This window comes from Brienomyrus brachyistius, chromosome 13 (genome assembly GCF_023856365.1).
Source record: "Brienomyrus brachyistius isolate T26 chromosome 13, BBRACH_0.4, whole genome shotgun sequence".
Lineage (NCBI taxonomy): Eukaryota > Metazoa > Chordata > Actinopteri > Osteoglossiformes > Mormyridae > Brienomyrus > Brienomyrus brachyistius.
In genome coordinates this window covers 24,943,166-24,964,249 of record NC_064545.1, presented here as the reverse complement: position 1 = coordinate 24,964,249, position 21,084 = coordinate 24,943,166, and the positions used below count along the sequence as shown (strand labels likewise).

Sequence of the window (21,084 nt, the reverse complement as noted above, 5' to 3'; positions counted from 1 at the left end):
CTGAAGATTGTTGCTTGTAGTTCCACATGGTGGCCAGATGTGGTACCCTTGAGGCAAAGTTGTAAACCCATTCGATGACAGAGTTCGTTAAGCAACTGAATGTTTACAAGGTTCATACAACTGGGACAATACTTTTATAACAACAGAGGCTAATTATAGCAAATTATTTCACTTCACATCATTTCAGTAAATAACGGTGTTGTCGGAGATGGATTATTTTGGGGAATATATTTTAGCTCGCTAGATACAGGTATATGTACTTAAGATCAGATTATCCACCCATCTATCATTCAGACATTTAGCAACTGCCAGGCTGGGAGGTGGGGAGAGAGCAGGGCCCCGCCCCAGACAGCATAGGATACAAGGCAGTGGCAGTGGGACGCGACCGATAGCAGCCCATCAGAGGTGCACACATGACCTCACACTACAGGCAATTTTAGAGAACTCAGATTCACCTGAGCGCATGTCTTTGGACAGCTGGAGGAAACAGCAGTACCTAGAAGACATCTGTACACTACAGGGAGACCATGCAAATTCCATACCCGCAAAAACCCCCCAGTCCTGGAGGTGTGAGGCAACAATGCTACCCACCGTACTGCCATCAAAATCACATTATATTCCAATAAATATGATTTGCTGTTTCAGCCATAGTCTACACAGTCCACGCCTCAAGGGACTCATTGTTAATGTACAAATCCATTTGCACGCTGTATATTTCATACCTATTTATTTGCATACTTCAGAATAAATTTGCAATAACATGATGCAGAAAGTGAACTGCATTCAAGCATTTTAGTTCATGTAATTATAAGTAATGGGTATGACCAATGTGTTTGATCAGTCTGAGGGTTTAGGTGCTTCATCTGAGCTGCTGCCGTACTTTGTTACACAGTAATAAAATATAGACGGGTAAAACAGTTAGTTACCTAATCATCTGCTCTTTTATGTGTTATCCTTTGTTGTTGTTTTCAGTTTTGCAAATTTTGGTCCAGACCATTTACATTTGGCAGGGGAATATTAAGGTCTTATGTCGTACCTTAAATAAGGTCTTGGATAATTTTTTTTATAGCACCCCCTTGTGGAGAATATTCTTCGAAGCATGGAAAGACCTGTGACTTTTTATAGGTCATTAAAAACCTGTGATATACAATAGGTCATTATAGACGAGTGGCAGCTGCTCTCTATCACTTCAAGCTGTAATCTAAGCAGGCTACAACAAGTGTGTTCTTTATTTGGTGCCCCTTTACGGACAGATGTCGTCATTTAACTGAATATATGTATTGCATTGTTTTGTATTTTTTTCTTAATTTAGCCACCCCAGTGGCCTTGCACACTCCTTAACCCAGCGGTCATGTTTACCACACGAAGAAGCTGGAACCCTGGTCAGTCTCCTTGCTTGCCAGAGCTGTGGAAGAAAGAAATCTCATTGGATGGTGAGTGTCACATGCAAGGGTAAAAACCTGTGTGGCCGCATTTTTCAGAACATTAAGAAAGGCACCTCCTTCAGATTGAAGAGAAAGTCCGGGAGACAGAGAGTCAGACAGGGCTCTTTGATCTGGACATGAAGGGAGCAGCATGATTTACTGGGAGGTACAGTAAATCTGATCTCTGACTTCTCAGTTATCCGGCACTGGCTGAATCTGATTGATTGAATGCGACATTCTCTGTGTAGGTTCCATGCTTTCATTGAGCATGTATGTAGAGGGATTATTAGTCCACGATCACCAGCCGCTTTCTCAGGGTTATGCCCAGCCCAGAGCTTTTTTTTTTATCACCGTACCATTCAGAAGTTGTTTACATGCTTTTATTTCGGGCAAACTTGTCAAATGCTCGCAAAACTCAAACATTTGGGGGATGTGGGTTACTGCAAGACTTCTCACAGTGATAAAATTCTCTTGTTCACAGAACAAGGACCCCTATTCATGTAACAGTCAGTGCTGGTGCATGATAAGAGGAGCTTAAACCAACACAGTCCATCTCAGCTTTAATATGTTACTCATTAATACAATCAAGAACATGCATGAATTCTATCTGCGTTTCCTTGGATTTCAGTGGACCCTTGTAAAGTGCCTACGATTTCAGTAATGCTGCGTACAAATCCTTACGCGGGTATAAGAATGGGTTGAAACATGCTGCTTACTCTAGTGTCGGAGTAACTGGCATTTTTTAACATCAATGCTTTCATTTTTGATTCACTACTGTGCTTCACATTTACATGACATGTGAATGAATTCTTCTTCAGAAGAAACACACACACACACACCACCGTGTTTCTATTTGTTTTTGTAATAAGTAAAACCAGACTTTAAATTTTTCCTGCACCTCTGCATTTCAATGCCTATATATGTGTTTTGCCAAAGCATTTATGAAATTTTCTAATAGCAGAAATAGTTCATTGAAGTCAGTTATGGAGTTCAATAGAAGTTTATTCAGTCTGTCTCTCTGTGTGTGCGTGTGTGTGTGTGTGTGTGTGTGTGTGTGTGTGAGAGAGAGAGAGCTGATGGCCTGGTTTTCTGATTTCCACAGCAAGCTCAGTAAATTTACTGATGAGCAGCAGTAAGGATAGACCCTTCCAGTCTTCCACCTTCCCATCATGCCATCCTGTGACCTCTGACCTCTCAAGCTCTAGTGAGACAGGTGATCAGCAGCTGCTCATACAAGTGAGTCATCTGTCTGTGTGTGTGTGTGTCTCTCTCTCTCTCTCACACACACACACACCCTCTCTCTCACTCTCTTTCCTGTCTCTTGCCCCTTCATTTCTCAGGCAGTGTGACCCTACTCAGGGTAGTAAGCTGGTCTACTTTCATAATCACATTACCAAGTTTGAGACGCACAATCTTTTGTTCTGTGGTCACACTCGAACAGCATTTGTTCTGGGTAAATTTTATATAGTTCACTATGTATACGTTAATGCTGAATGCCTTTTACTGTACCAGTGTATGAAACAAATGAATGTGCGCTGTATTAGATACCACAAATTTTAAAGACCACTAAGAAATTGTGTAAACCATTATGAATAGAACTTGAAGTGAATGAACTGATCAGAGATATGGGATGCAGCCGCGTATGTGTAAGTGTGCGTAGGTATGGGATGCAGCCGCGTATGTGTAAGTGTGCGTAGGTATGGGATGCAGCCGCGTATGTGTAAGTGTGCGTAGGTATGGAATGCAGCCGCGTATGTGTAAGTGTGCGTAGGTATGGGATGCAGCCACGTATGTGTAAGTGTGCGCAGGTATGGGATGCAGCCGCGTATGTGTAAGTGTGCGCAGGTATGGGATGCAGCCGCGTATGTGTAAGTGTGCGTAGGTATGGGATGCAGCCGCGTATGTGTAAGTGTGCGTAGGTATGGGATGTAAGGTCTGCATGTTGTATGATGATTAGTGTTTGTGTCACAGAAAAAATAGATGTTAAATCAGACATGATGGTGCTGCTTCAGCATAGACAGTCTGTGACCTTTGATGTGCTAAGGCATGTCTTTTATTTCACATTTCATATTTGACTCGAGTGATGTCTCTCCCTCCTCATTCTCACTGGTCTTCTCCTTTTAATAGTCATACTTTCTGCAGAAAGTCACTTGGTCCTGCTGTTGGACATCTGCCCATGTGACCCTCATTTTGATGGCTTAGGCTGCCTGTAGCTGGGGATCTCAACTGGTTTTGCCTCAGGACGCATCATCAAGTCACAGCCCAATTTTTTTGTTTACAAATTTTGAGCCAAATTTGTTTAACAAAAAATAGTGCAGTAACAGTAGCACTATGCTTTCATGTACTATTGAAAAAATATCAAAAAAATATTAGCAAAACAATATGTGGTATAGGTGCGTTGGGAGCTGGGAGGGAGCAAAAAAGTGGACTGTCTGTGCAATCCCTGAGGACTGGGATGGGAAAGTTCGCCTATAGTTTATTGCTATATATTTTATAACAGTGCTGAGATGTGCTAGGTGGAGACTGTTTCCATGTTTTAGAGCACTCCTGTATCTAATGGCCAATTCACAGCAGTTGCACACATGTATCTGGTCCCCTTGGATCCTACAGAACGGCATCTTAGCGTTCGTTCCATCTGCCCATTTGTTATGTAGCGTCAACTGTTCTCTTCACCTCAGTGTACATTCTGTCGGTAACCTTGCCTGGCTTTCATGAGGTTGCTTCCCCATTGTGTTCTGACCATGCAGGCCCTGCAAGATAAGGTGTGCCGGTTCCAGGCGCGCCTGCACAGTGAGGACGCCAGCAGGACGCTGCAGCTGCAGCACACGTGCCAGAGTCAAGAGCAGCATCTGACCGGCATCCACCACCAGCAGGCCACGGCACAAGAGCAGGAGAACCCGTGTGAGGCAGAGCCTTCTGGTAAGGGGTCCGAGGTTTAGCTTATGATGGGCAGTTTTTACTGTTAATATGTTTATTATGGGCTGGCATGGTGGTGCAGTGTTGCCTCACCTTAGTTTGCAAGCTCTCCCTGTCATTGTGGGCTTTCATCTGGGTCTGGTTTCCGCCCCACAATCCACAAATGTGCTGAGGCTGACTGGAGCTACCAAACTGCTTATAGGTGTGTCTGTGTGAGTGAATGGTGTGTATGTGCCCTGTGATGGGTTGGTGCCCTGTTCTGCCTTGCACCCATAGCCTCTGGGATGGGCTCGGCGACCCTGGGATACCCCCCGTGACCCTAAAAAGGACAAGCCGATTCAAAAAATGGGTAGATGGATAGTTTATTATATAAACTCAGAAGTAAGCTCAGCAATTCCTTGGATGGTCTGCCATCAGAGGTTGTGCCTTGGATATGGTTGCATTGTGATCACGTTTTTCTGACCTTGCTATGTTTGCATGGCCTTCCGGGCCTGCTCATGGGTGTATGTTTGCTGGGGTAATTCTGTGATTATTTTAAAGTGAGAAACATAAGAGGAGCCATAACTCAGAGGGGCCAACCTTATCATTAGCCAATCATATGTTATGAGTGACAGAGGAAAGGTCACTCTGGGGGCCAATCAGATTTCAGCTGTGGCTGGGGCCCCGCCCCTAATTCGCTCCTGTATGTGTGTTTCCATGTTTCCTGAGATTATCTCAGCTCCCTGCCTCCCATGTCCCAGTACGCCTGTACAATGTAAGCATGTCTGCAGATTTCAGGCACCCCTGTTTGGGAAGCTGCTCAACCCAGGTACCCCAGAGCCCAGAGAGGGAGACAGCACCGCTGCCTGTGGAGGGGCACAGCACACCGGGCCGACTGCGCAGTCAAGATAAGGACCAGGAGACTCTTATAAACAGCCTCTGCAAACAGGTGCGTTACGCCTAGTGTTTGGGCGATTTTTATAAGGAATCACCGAGGGGCTAAAATAGGGAGGCCTGTCTGACTCGCCTTCTATCCTTTAGGAAAGTCAGTCCGCATTGCCTTGCCAAAGCCTTATTTATTTCATTATTCACTATCTTACAAAAATAAAACAAGGCACAGGACACAGGATCGCGAGCATAACCTAATGCAGGCGAGCAACAGAAACTGACTCGAGTCAAGCCGCCTCAACTTCTTAAAGACGACAAATCTTTGTGACAGGCCTGTCTAAACAGCTAGTCCGAGTCTTGATCTTGACTCGTCTCACAAAGCCTTTGTTGTCCACAACCTCCACGATTCTTCCTATGATCCAAGAATTCCGAGGTGCTGAATCGTCCACAATCAACACAGTATACCCTGGAAGAAAATTACGCCGGACATTTAGTCATTTCTGACGCGCCCAAAGCTGTGGCAGATACTCTTTGACCTCCAGAATAAATCTGACATATATTGAACTTGTCTCCACCTCCGATGAGAGATAATTATCTTTGCAAAACATTTTTGGGGGCAATGTTGGATGAGACTTAAGAAGCAATAAGTGATTAGAAGTTAAAGCTACAAGATCATTTAGATCTGTAGATGCCATAGTGAGAGGTCTATTATTAAAAATCGCCTCCACTTCACAAAAAACCGTATGAAGACCATCTTCATCCAAGTGTTGCACCTTGAACGTGGAATTGTGATGAGATCCACCTGGCGGATTGAACATCCACTTAATGCCTTTCTGCAAGAATTCATCATGTATCTGGTCCTGATTCCACATTTCAATACACCCTTTCAGTTCGCGATAAGCACTATCAAAATTTGTTCCATTATCCAAATATAATTCCTTAACTTGTCCTCGCCTTTACGTCGTAAAGCATTAATAAAGGAATCCGTTTTTAGAGATGTAGCTACTTCAAGGTGTACCGCTCACTGTCAGGCATGTAAATATAACTCCATACTTTTTCACTAACACTCTCCCTCACTTTATCCCAAAAGGACCAAAACATTCCACTCCAACAAAAGTGAAAGGAGGGTTGTCTGGAGTTACTTTGTGGTATGGAAAATCAGCCATCTGCTGACTTCCAGGTGCTCCATGCATTTGTCGGCAGAAATAATTTCGAAATAATCTTTCTTATGGCAACCCCCACGCCTAGAATCCAATATTACTCATACAATCGGAATAACATGTAATTTCTTCCACCATGACCTGTCTCCTTATGTATCTGCAATAAAATAAGTTTAACAACAGGACACTCTTTTGGCAAAATGATGGGATGTTTCGCTTCATCACACAGCAATAATTTATTAAGCCGCCCACCCACTCTCAAGACCCCCTCATCGAGAATTGGACTAAGTTTGTAGATACAGCTTGTCTCCTTTACATTGTCTCCCTTCTCAAGTCTAGAGAGTTCATCAGGGAAACCTTTCCTCTGACAAAACTTGATCATTAGAAGCTCAGCTTCTCTGAACTCTTCCAGAGAAAGCGAGACATGAAGGGACTTCTTGGTCCTCTTCGTTTTACGCTCCAAGACCCTCATTTGTTCTCCACTGTCTAATCCTGGATAAGAAAATTTGACTTCAACCTCTTTTCTTTTTCTCTATAACCCTTATCAACCGAGTCCAAGATGAGGAACGACTTATCAAATGTGTCACTGTATCCACATCTTGTTCCACATGATGTTGTTGGCTAATACACATTTTCTAACTTCAGAATCTGCATCACTCAACCTTACCCAATCTTTAGGAACTTCTGGCCAATCCTTCTGGGAATACATCAGAAATGGTGGTCCGCTAATTCAGGTAAACTCTTTAAGAAAAGATTCCACTTCGATTTCCCTTGAAGCAATATCAGCAGGATTATTTAAAGTGGGGACATACCGCCACTGATCTGGACTAGAAACTTAAAGAATCTCTGAAACTCTGTCAGCCACAAAGGTTCGAAACCTAGAAGTCTCATTCTTAATGTACTTGAGCACTGAAGTGCCATCAGTCCAAAACACTGATTCAACCAGATCCATCTGCAACTCCTTTCTCCAGTCTACCCATACGTGCTGCAACTACCACAGCTGTAAGCTCCATTCGCGGTATGGTAGTCGGCCTTAATGGGGCAACCCTAGCCTTTCCCATAATAAAGGCGATACTTGATTGTAAGAGGTCGTTTCGCAAGAGCAGATATGTATCTGCAAAGTGATGCAACTGAGCAAAGGCTAACTGCCCAAAGTTTGCAGGCTTAAAGCATCTTTAACTCCAAAATTCTTCAGCAGATGGAGACCTTGCACTCATTTCAGCCACAGGAGCTGGTATAACATCATCCCAACCTAAGCCATTCCGACAATTTTTGTATAATCATCTTGGCCTTCAAAATAACGAACTTAAATTCCCAGCGGATCATAAACAGAACTGACTGTGGACAACATCATTTTTACTAAAGAACTGTTTATTATCCTCTGCGCATTTCCACAAAGTTGGCACAGCTTGGGGATGATGTTGCCCCAAACAGATGAACGACCATCCGGTACTCTTCCATTCCCTGCCTGAAGTCCCCATTAGGCCACCAGAAGAATCTCAACAAATCAGAATCTTCAGTTGATACCCGTACCTGATGAAACATGGCTTCAACAACCGCTGTCAAGACAACTGGTTCTTTTCTGAATCTAGTAACTACACCAACCAGCAAACTAGTGAGATCAGGTCCTTGCAACAACTGGGCGTTAAGTGAGGTTCCCTTGAACGAGTCAAATACATCCTTTTCTTCATAGAATGGTAAACTCCATGGTGTGGAATATACCATATTCTACCTTGGTCACCCTGTAAGTCTTCCACAGGAACCCTTTAGGCATAACCCTTAATAATAATGTGATTCATAAAGGCAATATAATCAGAATGAATGAATCTCACATACAGTCATCCTCCATTTATCTCTGAACTCATAAGGAAGCTTCTTTATAACCATCAGCATGTTGCCTGGTGTATCCAACTCAAACATAAACTGAACATCTTCCACAGCATTACTGCATCCTCTCAAAAAGAGGCTATAAGCCTGCAATGCTTTTACATCATTAGGCTTAGCTGGTGGCCATAAGAGAAACTTTTGCAAACAGACTGAAGCTATCTTCTGCCCATCACCAAAATATTCCTCCAAGAAGCTCTTTGCCTTTGGATATCCTCTCTCTGGTGCCATTTGTTGACAACTCCTTACAAGCTCTCTTGATTGCCCCCGAGTGTACTGTTCCAGAAAATGCAAACGATCACTTGGGTCGTTTGTTCCATCTTCAACACTCTGCTTGAAAGCTCTCAAAAAGGCATGATAATGAAGAGGATCTCCATCAAACACTTGAAGGTCTCTCCTTGGAAGAGACGAACGATGCTGCTGCTGTACCAGCACAGGTGTAATTTCATTTTGTTTCTCCATTATGGACAGCAGAGCAGCATAATTAACGCAAGTAGCTCCTGAATTGAAATGATTTTGGCATATCCTTTGCGCAATGGGCTCCTGTACAACACATCGGCTCTCCTCTGGCCTAACTCCCTGGCCATCGTAGTCAGAAATGTTCACTGTAGTTGACTTACCAAGTCTTACATATTGCATGGGTTCAAAAGGGGCTGCACTCCTATTAAGTATGCTGGCCTTTCCATAAACAGGCTTTACACTGTCCATTTTATCCCTTTTATTAAAATGAGCCCATGCCATCAGACACAACACTTGGTGTCGCCACCGTTTCAGCCTTCAAAACCTTCACTTTAGCCACCAATGCCACCCCATTGCTTTTATTCAATTTACGTTTGCATTAACTTTGAATCATTTCAATTCGAAATACTAAACCCTTTTGAGTGAGAGCACCAGGTCGTCTTGGAAGTTCGATACCAGATTCATTTGCTATGGAACCAGCCTTTGATCCACTCATATTGCCATTCATATGCACAATACTATCCCAACAGGATCAAGCTTCCGCAAAATTCAAAAGCAACGGAGCATTTCCAATGTCGTCATCCAAAACAGTTCACATGCCCAAAGCACAATCCATCTCGGTACAATCCAAAAAAGGCGGCAACTTAAATGTCGAGAAACATATTCCAAAAATCCAACGACCAGCAACAGTTCCAAATAAAACAGCGACAGCTCCGAACAACAGCTTAGCAGCTTCAAAGATTTCACCTGAACATATTTCACATACCGCTGTTTTAATGCGCTGTGGTGAAGGCCGTGATCCACGCCGCTTCTATTAAAACTTCCCGTCCACTTCAGACGAAGCGTCGTCTAGCTGGCTGCTAGCTGGAATCGTCGAGGGGCTAAAATAGGGAGGCCTGTCTGACTCGCCTTCTATCCTTTAGGAAAGGGTATTTCCTTGCCAAAACCTTATTTATTTCATTATTCGCTATCATACAAAAACAATAACACAAGGCACAGGACATAGAATCGTGAGCATAAATGTAGGCGCTCAACAGAAATTAAGATTCCCACATTCACCCCTTCTCCAGGTTCATTAGCGAGTGCTCAGGCAAAATCACAATTCAGTGCGCCTAACACCACGTGATGCACACCCTTACCGTAAAACAGCGAAAGCAAGCGCAACATGAATCAGACTCATCACCTAGGAAAGTGCACCTGCACTGAAGATGCATTTTCATGGAAATGCAGATGTATATGTAGCAAAGTTTTCACGATGAATTATTCAGGTATTTAGTTAGTTACCATCAGGTGAGGGTCTTCTATTCAATGTTCTTGTAACCAGGTGGAGGACCTGAAGGTGAAGTTGCTGGATCAGTCCCGGGAAGTGGTCAGACTGCGCTCTGAGCTGGTGGGTGAATGAGAGGAACAGCGTTTCTCACCTTCGGGGAAATCTCCGTGGATGCATTTTTGATTACTAAAATTGTATAATAATAAATAATAATAGATTTGTGAAATTGGTCCGTTTTCAATTTGTCCTCTATGGTCCCTCGTTAAATATGTGTGTGATAACCTAACAATGGCATCTGTGTCTGATTAGAGATTATACTGCTCTCTCTAGGGAGCAACAGACCTGGAGAAACACCTTGAGATCTTGGTGTCTGAGAACGAGAGGCTCAAACAAGAGCTGAGCACCTGTGGGGTGTCACTGCCTGATGCTCTAGTGCATCTGCCTGCCTGCATCAACTGCCCGCACAGCCAGGTCAGGGTCCAGCCTGGGGTCGAACAGGAAACCGGCTCTGGGTATAAGTAACTAATGTACATGTAAGATGTTCTGCTTGTGTGTAGCTCTGTGTGTGACTTGGAGGGATAGACCTCTGTGCCTGTGATCAGATGGTCATGGGTTTGAATACCTTGCTCATGAGAATGGTCACATCTTCAGGGAGCCCATGAAAGGCCCTTCACTCTCTGATTGCTCCTGGGGTGCTGGATAAAAGGCAGACCCTTTGCTCAGACCCCAGGCTTCACTCTCTGTAAATGTGCGTGTATGTCTCAAATAGAGAAGTACTTGTGCAAAAGGCAAATTTACTATCATTTCTTTTACGCAGAAAGTTTATATTTGACTAATTTTGTGCATGTAAGCATCTTTCATAATATTCGACGTCCCCGTTGGGCGACTGACATGCGGCGTCTGGCTGCCGGCTGTAGGATGCGGAGTCTCTGCGTGCTGAGGTGGCACGGAGAGACCAGGAGGCCCAGCAAAGGGACGGCTGGCTGGCAGAGCTGGAGAGGAGGCTGCAGGAGAGGGAGACCCAGGTGGCGGAGCAGCAGCACCAGCTAGAGGAGGCACTGAGGGCTCGCAAGGAGGTGGAGTGGACTCTGGGCGTCCAGCTGAAGGAATGCCAGCAAGCCCTGTCCAAACAGGCAGCTCAGCCCCCTCAGATAAGGGTGAGGGCTTATAGGACCCTTAGAACCAATCAGAGATGAGGAAGTCCAAAAAGGCCTCCAACTCCCAAATACTAATCAATTACTCAAATTTAATTACAATTTGTATTATTTATGTACAAAATGCTATATTTCCATACAACTGAACATGAATCAATCCGACTCGCGTCTCCCGCCTCTCCTGCAGTACATCACTAAGAGCGTAGAGGTAGAGTCAGCCCAGGCTAAGGCGGCGCTGTCGGAGGCACAGGGTCGGAACGAGGCTCTGCAGGAGCAGCTGTCGGCACAGAGGCGCCTCCTCTACGAGCTCCAGCAGCAGCTGCAGGAATCGCAGCGGACAGGCAGCCAGCTGCGCGTGCAGGTATGCGGCACATCTGCGGGCTACGGCTCGCCACCCCTGCATCGCTGGCTGCACTGATCTCACTGTAGCATGGTGGCACTTAATTGACCATCAGGGAATGTAAATAAAGGGTACAGCAAATTAATTGCTGTATTATGGGTTCCGTTATCAGCTTCAAGAACTTGGTTGCATGGTTTTTATATAGAATACACGTCAGTTCTGCAGTGTAAGCTTCTAAGACACCCTGGCATCCTCAGTGTGTCTGCTGGTCCCTTTGGTTTCCTCTAATTCTGCGACACTGTGACCCAATTAATAGTTTCCCCCCCAACCCAGCCACATGCTGAAAATATTCCTAATTTACCAGAAGCACTTGGATTCACCCTGGACAAAATTCTTCCAAGGATAGAATGGATCCATTTATCACACTTTTATATTGCAGCCTATTTCTGGGGCATTTTTCTTGTGGAATCAGCCCCCTGCTGTGTCCCGCTCATACCTCAGTAACAGCGTGTAGCCTCTAGAGCTTCTGTTTAATCGCTGTCTTCACTTGCGTTCCAGCTGGGGAAGGATCGGAGCCGCCTCTGCAGCCTTATTGCTAAGGCCATGGGGCGGGGCAATGGAGAGATCATTCGTAGGTTGTCAAAGGTTGGCCTTTTATTTTAATGCTTAGGGGTCAAAGATAAATACAGTAGAAGCGGAGCAAGGCTTTCAATGAGAAGGCTCTGTGGGTTAGGACTCTGTGCCAGTGATTGGAAGGTTGCTGGCTCAAATCCCATGACTGGCAGAGTTATGCTACTGTTGGGTCCTTGAGCTAGACCCTTAACCCCAATTGCTCTGGTGATCCTGCTGTCTGATCCTCACTTTCACATTGCTTTGAACAAAACCTAAATTAAAAAAAAAATGCTTTGATGGCTATTGGGCTCATGTGACACCCACAGAATAATTCTTGTGTTGAAGAAGTTCCAAAGAGCTCCATGTTCAGGTACACTTAAGGATACTGCTTTGCTTTGAACTTTGAATGATGGAAAATATTGGTCTCTCGTTGAGTCTGGTCTATCGCTCTACGGCCCCCAAAGCTCTACTTTATATATGTTGCCACCCTTAGTGCTTCTCCTGAATCCCGCTGTCCTGCAGACTTACTGTTATCAGATACAGTGTCTGCACCTCAAATTTCTCGCTGTAGACTGATGTGACCAAACCATTGCCTTGAACTTAGCTAACCCTAGACCCCCACTTACTACCCATCTCATTGCTTTCTTCAACTCTGCACTCCAATAAGGAATATTTTCCGTACTGCTCCAAAAATCAATGCCTACAAACAAAATATCTAAGAGATTTGGTATAAGGAGCTGACTCAAGGATGAAGAATCAGCATCAACAAGAAGAGAAAACCAGAAAATGGATTCATATTTCATTCAAGAACAGTGGTGCAGGGTTGAGGTGAGAGGAGCCCCAGAGTGTTTGGTTAGTCCTCATGCTGTGTGGTGCCTCTCCCGCCAGATCCTGGCATATGAGGGCGAGATGGAGCGAGCCCAGAGCCAGCTGGAGGCGGAGTTGCAGACACTGGAGGAGGAGAAGAACCGCATAATCGAGGAGGCCTTCATCAGAGCTGAAAATGAGATGAAGGCTGTGCACGAGAACCTGGCGGGTCAGTCCCAAATATGTACATATTTATGAATTTCTTGTCTATAGTAGTACCTATAACATGTGAACGCTGCTGACTGCCCGCTTAGGTGTACGGATGAAGCTGCTAACCCTACAGCCTGCCCTTCGCACACTCACCTGTGACTACAACAGTCTCAAGAGGCAGGTGCTGGACTTCCCCTTAATGCTGAAGAAAGCCATCGCAGAAGCCAAACAGGAGGTGAGGAGGCCGAGGTGCTTCTGCACATTCATATGACCCTGAGGCCTACTAATCCCCGGCCTTGATCCTACAGATCAGCCAGGTGATTGAGGAGGTCAACGCTGCGAACCAGGAGCTACTGCGAAAGTATAAGAGGGAAATGAACCTACGTAAGAAGTATCACAACGAGCTTGTCCGACTCAAAGGTAGGAACCAGGGCAGTGTAGAGCAGTGGTCACCAACTGGCTGCCTCCTGTCCGAATCTGTTCCCAAAGGTGTGCAAATCTGGACAGCTATTTTGTGTTGCCAGTAATCTTAAAACTCACATTTTTGAAAAGGCACAAAGTAAGCCAGCTCTGCAGGGCTCTGTGGGTCCTTCAGTTGCAGCATCTTACCCAGTCATTGTTTTCCAATTTTAGTTGAATTCCCCTGGAATAGACCAATGCTGTTAATCACCTTTTTGGGAGTATGTGTCAGGAACCTCACTTTAATTCCATCCTCGCTGATTTCCCAGGAAACATCCGTGTATTCTGCCGAGTTCGGCCGGTCAGCCAAGGGGAGCTAAATGAAGACAAGAACGTAGTAACCTTTGACCCCAATGATGATGCTGTCCTGCAGTTGTCCAATAAGGGAAAACCACTAATGTTTGAGCTAGACAAAGTGTTCCCGCCTGAAGCCACTCAGGAGGAGGTGAGTTTTGAATGCAGCAGTTCCTTCTGAGTCCTGCTCAGTGTATTTAATTGGAAACATGTTAAATGAACATTACACTTTTCTGAATGACCAGGTTTTCCAGGAAGTTCAGTCTCTGATAACCTCCTGTATCGATGGCTACAACGTGTGCATTTTTGCCTATGGACAGACAGGCTCAGGGAAGACATACACCATGGAGGTAATCAATGTCCAGCTCAACATCAGCTGCCCCCTGAAGTCTTATTGATATGGATTTTAATCAGTCACTGCCTTTCCCCCCCTTGTCAAAGGGAGTGGAGAACAACCCAGGCATTAACCAACGCGCGCTACGGTTGCTCTTCTCGGAAATATCAGAGAAGGCTCCAGATTGGCGCTTTAACATCACTGTCAGCATGGCAGAGATCTACAACGAGATACTTCGGTGAGAATACATTTTAGTTTTTTTATAGATTATAAATAAAGTTCTGAATCGCTTGTATCTTAGGCTGGAAAAATAAGGATGGTCTGGCTATTTTCTTCAGCTTTTGGGGGGCTGCTTGAGATTGGTTGCAGTAAAAGCTTCTGATAAGTGTTGGTGAAGCAGACATCACAGTATGACTAGACCTCTAGTGTCATGGTGTAAGCAGAGCAGACCAGTCACTGCATGGTGTAGGCAGAGCAGACCAGTCACTGCATGGTGTAGGCAGAGCAGACCAGTCACTGCATGGTGTAGGCAGAGCAGACCAGTCACTGCATGGTGTAAGCAGTTTGTACACTAATGCTGTCATCAGCATTGTTATATAACCTATGATGTCTTATTTAGTCCCGGTAGGAGTTTAAGATGGATTATTATTGCCTGGGCTTGGCCATCTGGCTCATAAGCGACTTGTACACATCCAGCTTTAGTGAAGCTCTGTTGTACAACACCTAGCATAAACGTAGCTTTGGTTAGGCTAACGCATTCACTCTCCTGTGCTTGTAACACCGGTGTGTGACTTTTTCTAACCTAGTTATAATTGCTTCAGTTAATTAGGTTCAGCAAAACATAATAGAGGATGAATGTTAAAGTACAGTGCAATGTTCCCTCATCTTGTGGAATTTTCCACTAGCATGAAAACTGGCAAATGACCTTCAAGCACTTGTACCTGGAAACTGATGTGTATTATGCATGAACGAAACAGAAGGGCTTCTGGAAATGAAGATCAGACCATAGTGCCCAATGTTACATTTCGTTCCAGAACCTTCATTAGTTTGTGATACAGCTTATAAAATATGGCATTTCTTCTCAGGAACCTACTGGGAGACAATCCCAGTGAAAAGCTGGACATTAGGATGTGCCCAGATGGCAGTGGTCAGCTATATGTGCCTGGACTGACGGAAATTACCGTGCAGAGTGTAGAGGATATTAACAAGGTGGGTGTACACCTGAACCCAGGGCCAGCCCACCCCTTTATCAGGGTCCTAAACAGAATTTGAATTGGAGCTTCTTGCCTGAACATACACACATCACAGGCTGATCAGACGGGGCGCCCCCTGGTGGCCACTGAGCCCTAAGCAACCACTTAGTTCTCTTATGCATTGGGCTGCCCATGCCTGAAACTGTAAGTCTCACCCCAGATTTACGTCATTGTTTCTGCAGGGTGTGGTTTCATCCCAGACAAAATGAGGCAAATTTTTCCCTCCTTCACTGGGATGACTTAATGTGACAAACACCCTGAGACATGCACTTTTGGAACCGGGGATCTTGTGGAACGTGTTTGAGAAAAGACGAGAAGATCCTTAACTGACAGCCTAACAAAAGACTGGCTTGTGGCTTTTCTTTCTCCATGTTGAAGCATAAAGTTTTAGGGTGGCAGCAATGAATCATTACTTCCATAGGAACACCAGTTACCATGAAGTTTTTTTCTAATACATTTTATAGTTCTATAGTGTAAGCAAACTCCTCCTTGCCTCACAGATTTTTGAACTGGGCCATGTGAACCGGGCGACAGCCTGCACCAACCTGAATGAACACAGCTCCCGTTCTCACGCTCTGCTCGTCGTCACCGTCACCGGCTTCAATACCACCACTGGTCATCGCACAGCAGGTCAGAGCACGAGCACCGAACCTGCGCCCGAGGTGACCTTCTGTCACCATACCTGTAACTGATTAGCAGGCCAAAAACTCACCTCCTAGATCGTCAGGAGCAACCACTGTTTAGATTCTACTTTTTTCTTTTGGAGTCCCATTATGTTAAATGTACACTACCTAGGAACACAGGGACAAATCTAGGATGTTTAAGGTGGTGCCATATGAGGGGCCAACCTTATTAGCCAATGATATGTTTTGAATCGGTGAGTGACAATGGAAGGGGCTCTCCAGGGACCAATCAGCTTTCAGCTGGGGCCAACGCCCCTGTGGACTCAAGCCCTATATACATTATATGTAAATATTTGAGCATTTCAAATATGCAGGAAAATAAAAAAAGGGGATTAATAAAGGGGGACATATCATGGATTATCACTGTTACAGTCACTAATCCTAGCATGTTATTCCATTGTTTTTACTTATATTGCTTGAATTTGTACTTAACGAATCCTTTTAAGTGTCCTAAAAGATGCAGTCTGTGTGAGAATGGGACCTGAAGTAAACCTTGACAGCGATTGGCTAAAAGGCTTTTATGCCGAGGTGTGTGGCTCCGCCCCCATGAGACGTAACAGACGTTTTCGCCTCCCCTGCAGGAAAACTGAACCTTGTGGATCTCGCCGGGTCGGAGCGCATCGCCAAGTCGGGCGCTGAGGGCGGCCGTTTGCGGGAGGCGCAGTGCATCAACAAATCCCTGTCTGCCCTGGGAGACGTCATCCACGCCCTGCGCTCCAAACAGCCACACATCCCCTTCCGCAACTCCCGCCTCACCTACCTGCTGCAGGACTCGCTGAGCGGGGACAGCAAGAGCCTCATGATGGTGCAGGTATGGGAGGGCTGCCGCTCCTGCCCTGTCAGCATCAGGCAGATACGGCGAATCAGGGCATCCAGGCAGCAAGCAACCAAGCTTAAAAATAACCCCCCATGATGTATAAGCTGCCGATAAAAGTAATTATACCACAGCACTGTTGGAGTTTCAGATTTGATTTGTCAGAAGGGCTTTGATACATTTCCTATAACCACATACATAATGACAGCTAGATAAATCACAGTAGTAAATCAATATGCTATTATAAAACAAGAGGTAATTTCAAACTAACGGCTGGCTAACAGTGCAGAACTGGGAACACGCCAAGCTTTTTTTCGGCCATTGGAAGTTGAGCTACTGATGAGAACCATTGACTCCTGTCATGCTGGTGCCTGCAGCACAATCAACCACTGCTTCGGCCAGCTGAGCATGTTGAATTGGCATCGGAGCTAGTTACTGAAACTGACTCTCCGATTGGGCTGTATGTCACCTCTAGTGGTACCGGTGTGTTCCAGTACAAATTCACACAATCGAGGGGGGGGCTGATTGTTTGTTGGCCTTGGCTGGCACTAGTTTATTTTACTGTAGGCTTGGTGTTTACCCAGGTTTAGGGTTAGTGAGTTTTCAAATTAATGATGATGGCTTGGATCGTATCCCAGACAAACGTTTAATCACTGGCAGAAGGAAAGAAGTTCCACTAATAAATGAAGTTCATAAATGTAAAAATAATGTCTTTAGATACAAACGTGTATAGCAAGTGTGAGGTAATCATGGTCTAAGCTTGTATCGCATTAACTCTTTAATTGTCTTTGTCCTTTTTTGGAGAATTTAATTTGGCTGTTTGAGAATGAGGTTTGCTTTCGATGGTTGCTTTTTTTAGCTCAGTCTGATTGTACGAGAGTCACATGACCTGCTCCCTCCTTCAGATATCCCCATTGGACAGCAACACGTGTGAGTCCGTTTGCTCCCTGAAGTTTGCCCAGCGAGTGCGGACTGTGGAGCTGGGTGCCTCGGCTGGCCGAAAGCACGCCGAGAACTCCTCCACATCTTCCTCTCCCACCAATGACAGCCTGGAGGTAAACACACGGAAACACATAGTCCTGGCCAGCCGCAGACTGACGCTGCACTGCATCTAATCCCTCTTCCCGCCAGTGTCTTACTGTGGAAAATAACGCCCTGATGACAAAGCCTTTATTCTTCTGCATGGTCGGCACTCGACGCACATACTCAGGTGTACAGGTGTACCCCACTTACGAGTCTAACACGATTCTGACAAAGTGAAATCAATAAGAATAATTACCATTCATTTGAATGGGAGAAAGTTTTGAGCACTATCGTAATGGATAATCACAGGGGTCACCAAACAGCTTGAAACAAAGGTGTGGAGATAGTAACTGTAGACAGGAACAGGTGAAAGGCGTTACTAGAGAACTAGGTGTGGCTCCCAGGGCAAAAATTCCCAAATCTCAACTCCTGTTACTTCTAACTGAAAAAATCAGCCTCATATTTGTTCATAATTTGGGAAAGAAATTAGTTTCAATTGTATATATAAAAAAATCAAAGGATCCCTGCACCGTGCATGATGTCAGCTGCCGGAAATACTCCTAGCGCTCACTCTGAACCAATAAGCTCTTCGTGTAGAGAGTTACTCTTACCACAAGCTTTGTATATTTACACTACTTGAGTTTGCAGCTACTTTATCAGGTACCACGGATTTACTCCTCTCTCTTGTGCATCTTCTGTCTTGCATTTATTCTGTCCTCGTTACGCCCTAATTGTTACTTGTCACAGTGTCACCAGCAGAAGCAAGTTGTGCCAACAAAAACTTTACACTGGTCTTTGTAAGATATGAATTATGCAGTTAGTACCTGTAATAGACGTCCTACCCAAGCATGACATGGTCTGGGACTTGCTTTATCCAGCTGGACTCCCCACCCATGACCCCCGTGTCCCTGCCCCTGTCCCGTGCCAGCAGCGTCAGCTCCCTAATCAGCACGACGGCCAGGAAACCGGGCAGCACGCGCAGGAGGTCACCATCTCAGCAGGCCTCAGGTCAGTGCGTCCTGCTGGCTCCCTGGACACCACTGCAAGCCAGGTTTGATTTATAACTGACATGAAAATAATGGTCATTTTTCACACTGGTTTGCCTCCTAAATTCCTAAAAGGATAATTTTTAGCATGCAAATTTCACCACAATAACAGCATTTAAAAATGTACTTGTATTACTAACACGACTAAGTAAAACTGAAGTCCTGCGTGCAAAGTAACAGCTGATTAAATAAATGAAGATCCTGACTTATAACAGGGTGTACACTGGAAGACAGCTTATTGAGCATGATCAAAGAAAAGCAGCCAACACTCTATAAGCTGGAATCGCCATACAGTTTTCCTTAGAGTTTATATATTGTCTATTCTGCTTATGAATCTAAACCCATTTCCAACTCTAAACAAAAATATTTAGTAATTTTACCTTTAATAGTCGCACGCGTGCATCAGGGATCATCGGACAGTTCCGCACTGGAAATCTTTCTGCCCTGTGCTGCCCTTTGGGCTCTTACTGCCTCCCAGCTTTGCTCACTGTACTGGTTCTGACTGGCTGGTTAATTTACAGACTGATATGTAAACAGAGACAATGACTGCTGGGGGACAGTAGCCAGGTAGGTGGGTTTTACAGGGAAAAAAAAATATGCTATAATATGTTACACCCATCTGTGTAAACGGTCTACCAACGTACCCACATTTAACTGGCCTGGGATACTTGAGTTCATCCATCCTCCTTCCATCACAGCTGCTGACACAGTGCTGGCCTGCATGTTAAATCCTGCTATGGATTTTCATTAGCGGGTAACAGAATGCTAACTTTCTGTCTTTCCCCACCTCTCTTAGGAAAAACAAAACTCTTGCAATGAGACGACAGAGTGCTAGATGCATAAGTTTAAGGTCACTGAAGCTCTGAAGAAAAATATTGTTCTACGACGTATGGATATTTATTTGTTGCTTTTATGAGGGTGGAGGGGGGGGCAAGTGTAAGTGTTGGAGTCCAGTTGTTCAGACTTATCTGAAGCTTTTGGTTGCAATCCTCGGCGTCCTATTTGGGCTGTCCGCACTAAAGGGGCCGGGAGATCTTCATTACTGTACATGAAATACGAAGACCCCGATCCAGTCTTCCAAGCATCTATCACAGTTGGGGGGGGGGGGGGGAGTCTTCCAGACACAGTATTTCCACATAATTTGCACTTTAGATTAAGACGTTGTTTTTTTGCATTTAATAACATTTGTATTTTGTAAAACAAAAAAAATTGTCTTGAAAGCAGAGATGATGCAGCATTAGAAAAGGTTCCTCTTTGCACCAAATAAACTATATTTAAATAAATGCTAGAGGACCCCATAAACTTTTGTACACCTTGTGGCAATAAGCAATATTTTAATAATGTACAGATTATTGGTTATCTGAGAAATTCCAATTCATGTTTCAATGCATGCATTTTTGTGAATGAAAGGACCTGTGAATCAAAGATTGGCAGGAGCAGAAATGCCATTTCGCCTCCACAGGAAACATACAGGGTACTGAATTAGTAAAGATGTCAGAAATGTAATTGGTTCAGATTGGTAAATGACTGTTTAAATACAGCAGTGTAGAAATGAAGAGGCCTGGATGCTTGAGGCTTTGCTTGATATCCGAACAAAGAAATTTGTGAAAATGAAATGCTGTTTGTATCTACTTACATCTGCCTGTTTGTACGAAACTGCTGCAGATTTATATAGGGTTTTGTACTTTTAATAAACACATACAGTCTTAATGTGTAATATTTTATTAGTCTTACTCTACGGAAATTTGGGGTATGGTAAAATAAATTCACATTGTAATCATAAAATGAGTTACTGACCCACCTGACTTTGCCTATAATCATGTGCTCGTTCTAATTTAGCTGCACTTACCTACAGAGAAGGTTCTTACCTGAGAGAAATGTGATGAAGTTGCTTCCTGCTTTTTTTGGGTCAGAATAAGCAAAGAATTAAAGGTTAAAAGAACTCAAAACAAATATCAGAATTTGGGTGGCAAAAATACACACGTAACAATAGATTTTATTTCACTGTGTGTGTCTAAAAGGGAGTGGTGTTATAATCTTACATGCATAGGACAGTGATGTTCGCCCTCTAGTGG

At 44.5% G+C, this 21,084-nt stretch overlaps 1 protein-coding gene and 1 long non-coding RNA gene across 7 annotated transcripts in view; one reads left to right on the top strand and one right to left on the bottom strand.

The window, feature by feature from the left end:
• LOC125706483 (kinesin-like protein KIFC3) overlaps nucleotides 1-20,719 on the top strand; it is a 30,228-nt gene extending 9,509 nt beyond the window's left edge. For 3 of the 6 annotated variants that reach the window (XM_048973201.1, XM_048973203.1, XM_048973202.1), the window contains exons 2-21: nucleotides 1,313-1,433; nucleotides 2,527-2,660; nucleotides 4,172-4,343; nucleotides 5,111-5,268; nucleotides 10,035-10,100; nucleotides 10,311-10,451; nucleotides 10,898-11,137; nucleotides 11,322-11,495; nucleotides 12,975-13,122; nucleotides 13,208-13,338; nucleotides 13,412-13,523; nucleotides 13,832-14,007; nucleotides 14,102-14,206; nucleotides 14,298-14,428; nucleotides 15,276-15,399; nucleotides 15,944-16,073; nucleotides 16,708-16,937; nucleotides 17,846-17,995; nucleotides 18,842-18,971; nucleotides 19,806-20,719. In XM_048973201.1, coding sequence (XP_048829158.1) covers nucleotides 1,352-1,433; nucleotides 2,527-2,660; nucleotides 4,172-4,343; nucleotides 5,111-5,268; nucleotides 10,035-10,100; nucleotides 10,311-10,451; nucleotides 10,898-11,137; nucleotides 11,322-11,495; nucleotides 12,975-13,122; nucleotides 13,208-13,338; nucleotides 13,412-13,523; nucleotides 13,832-14,007; nucleotides 14,102-14,206; nucleotides 14,298-14,428; nucleotides 15,276-15,399; nucleotides 15,944-16,073; nucleotides 16,708-16,937; nucleotides 17,846-17,995; nucleotides 18,842-18,971; nucleotides 19,806-19,828 — 2,757 coding nt within the window. In that variant the 5' untranslated portion in view covers nucleotides 1,313-1,351 and the 3' untranslated portion in view covers nucleotides 19,829-20,719. Of the gene's footprint in view, nucleotides 1-1,312; nucleotides 1,434-1,474; nucleotides 1,591-2,526; nucleotides 2,661-4,171; nucleotides 4,344-5,110; nucleotides 5,269-10,034; nucleotides 10,101-10,310; nucleotides 10,452-10,897; nucleotides 11,138-11,321; nucleotides 11,496-12,974; nucleotides 13,123-13,207; nucleotides 13,339-13,411; nucleotides 13,524-13,831; nucleotides 14,008-14,101; nucleotides 14,207-14,297; nucleotides 14,429-15,275; nucleotides 15,400-15,943; nucleotides 16,074-16,707; nucleotides 16,938-17,845; nucleotides 17,996-18,841; nucleotides 18,972-19,805 lie in introns of those variants that run through there. The other 3 variants (XM_048973205.1, XM_048973204.1, XM_048973206.1) reach the window with 2 other exon arrangements.
• Nucleotides 4,686-9,758, bottom strand: LOC125706491 (uncharacterized). The gene is made up of 2 exons (XR_007382004.1): nucleotides 9,477-9,758; nucleotides 4,686-5,673 (listed from the first exon to the last, which is right to left on the bottom strand). It is a non-coding gene; the product is annotated as an uncharacterized LOC125706491 (long non-coding RNA).
• Nucleotides 20,720-21,084: the final 365 nt, after the last annotated feature.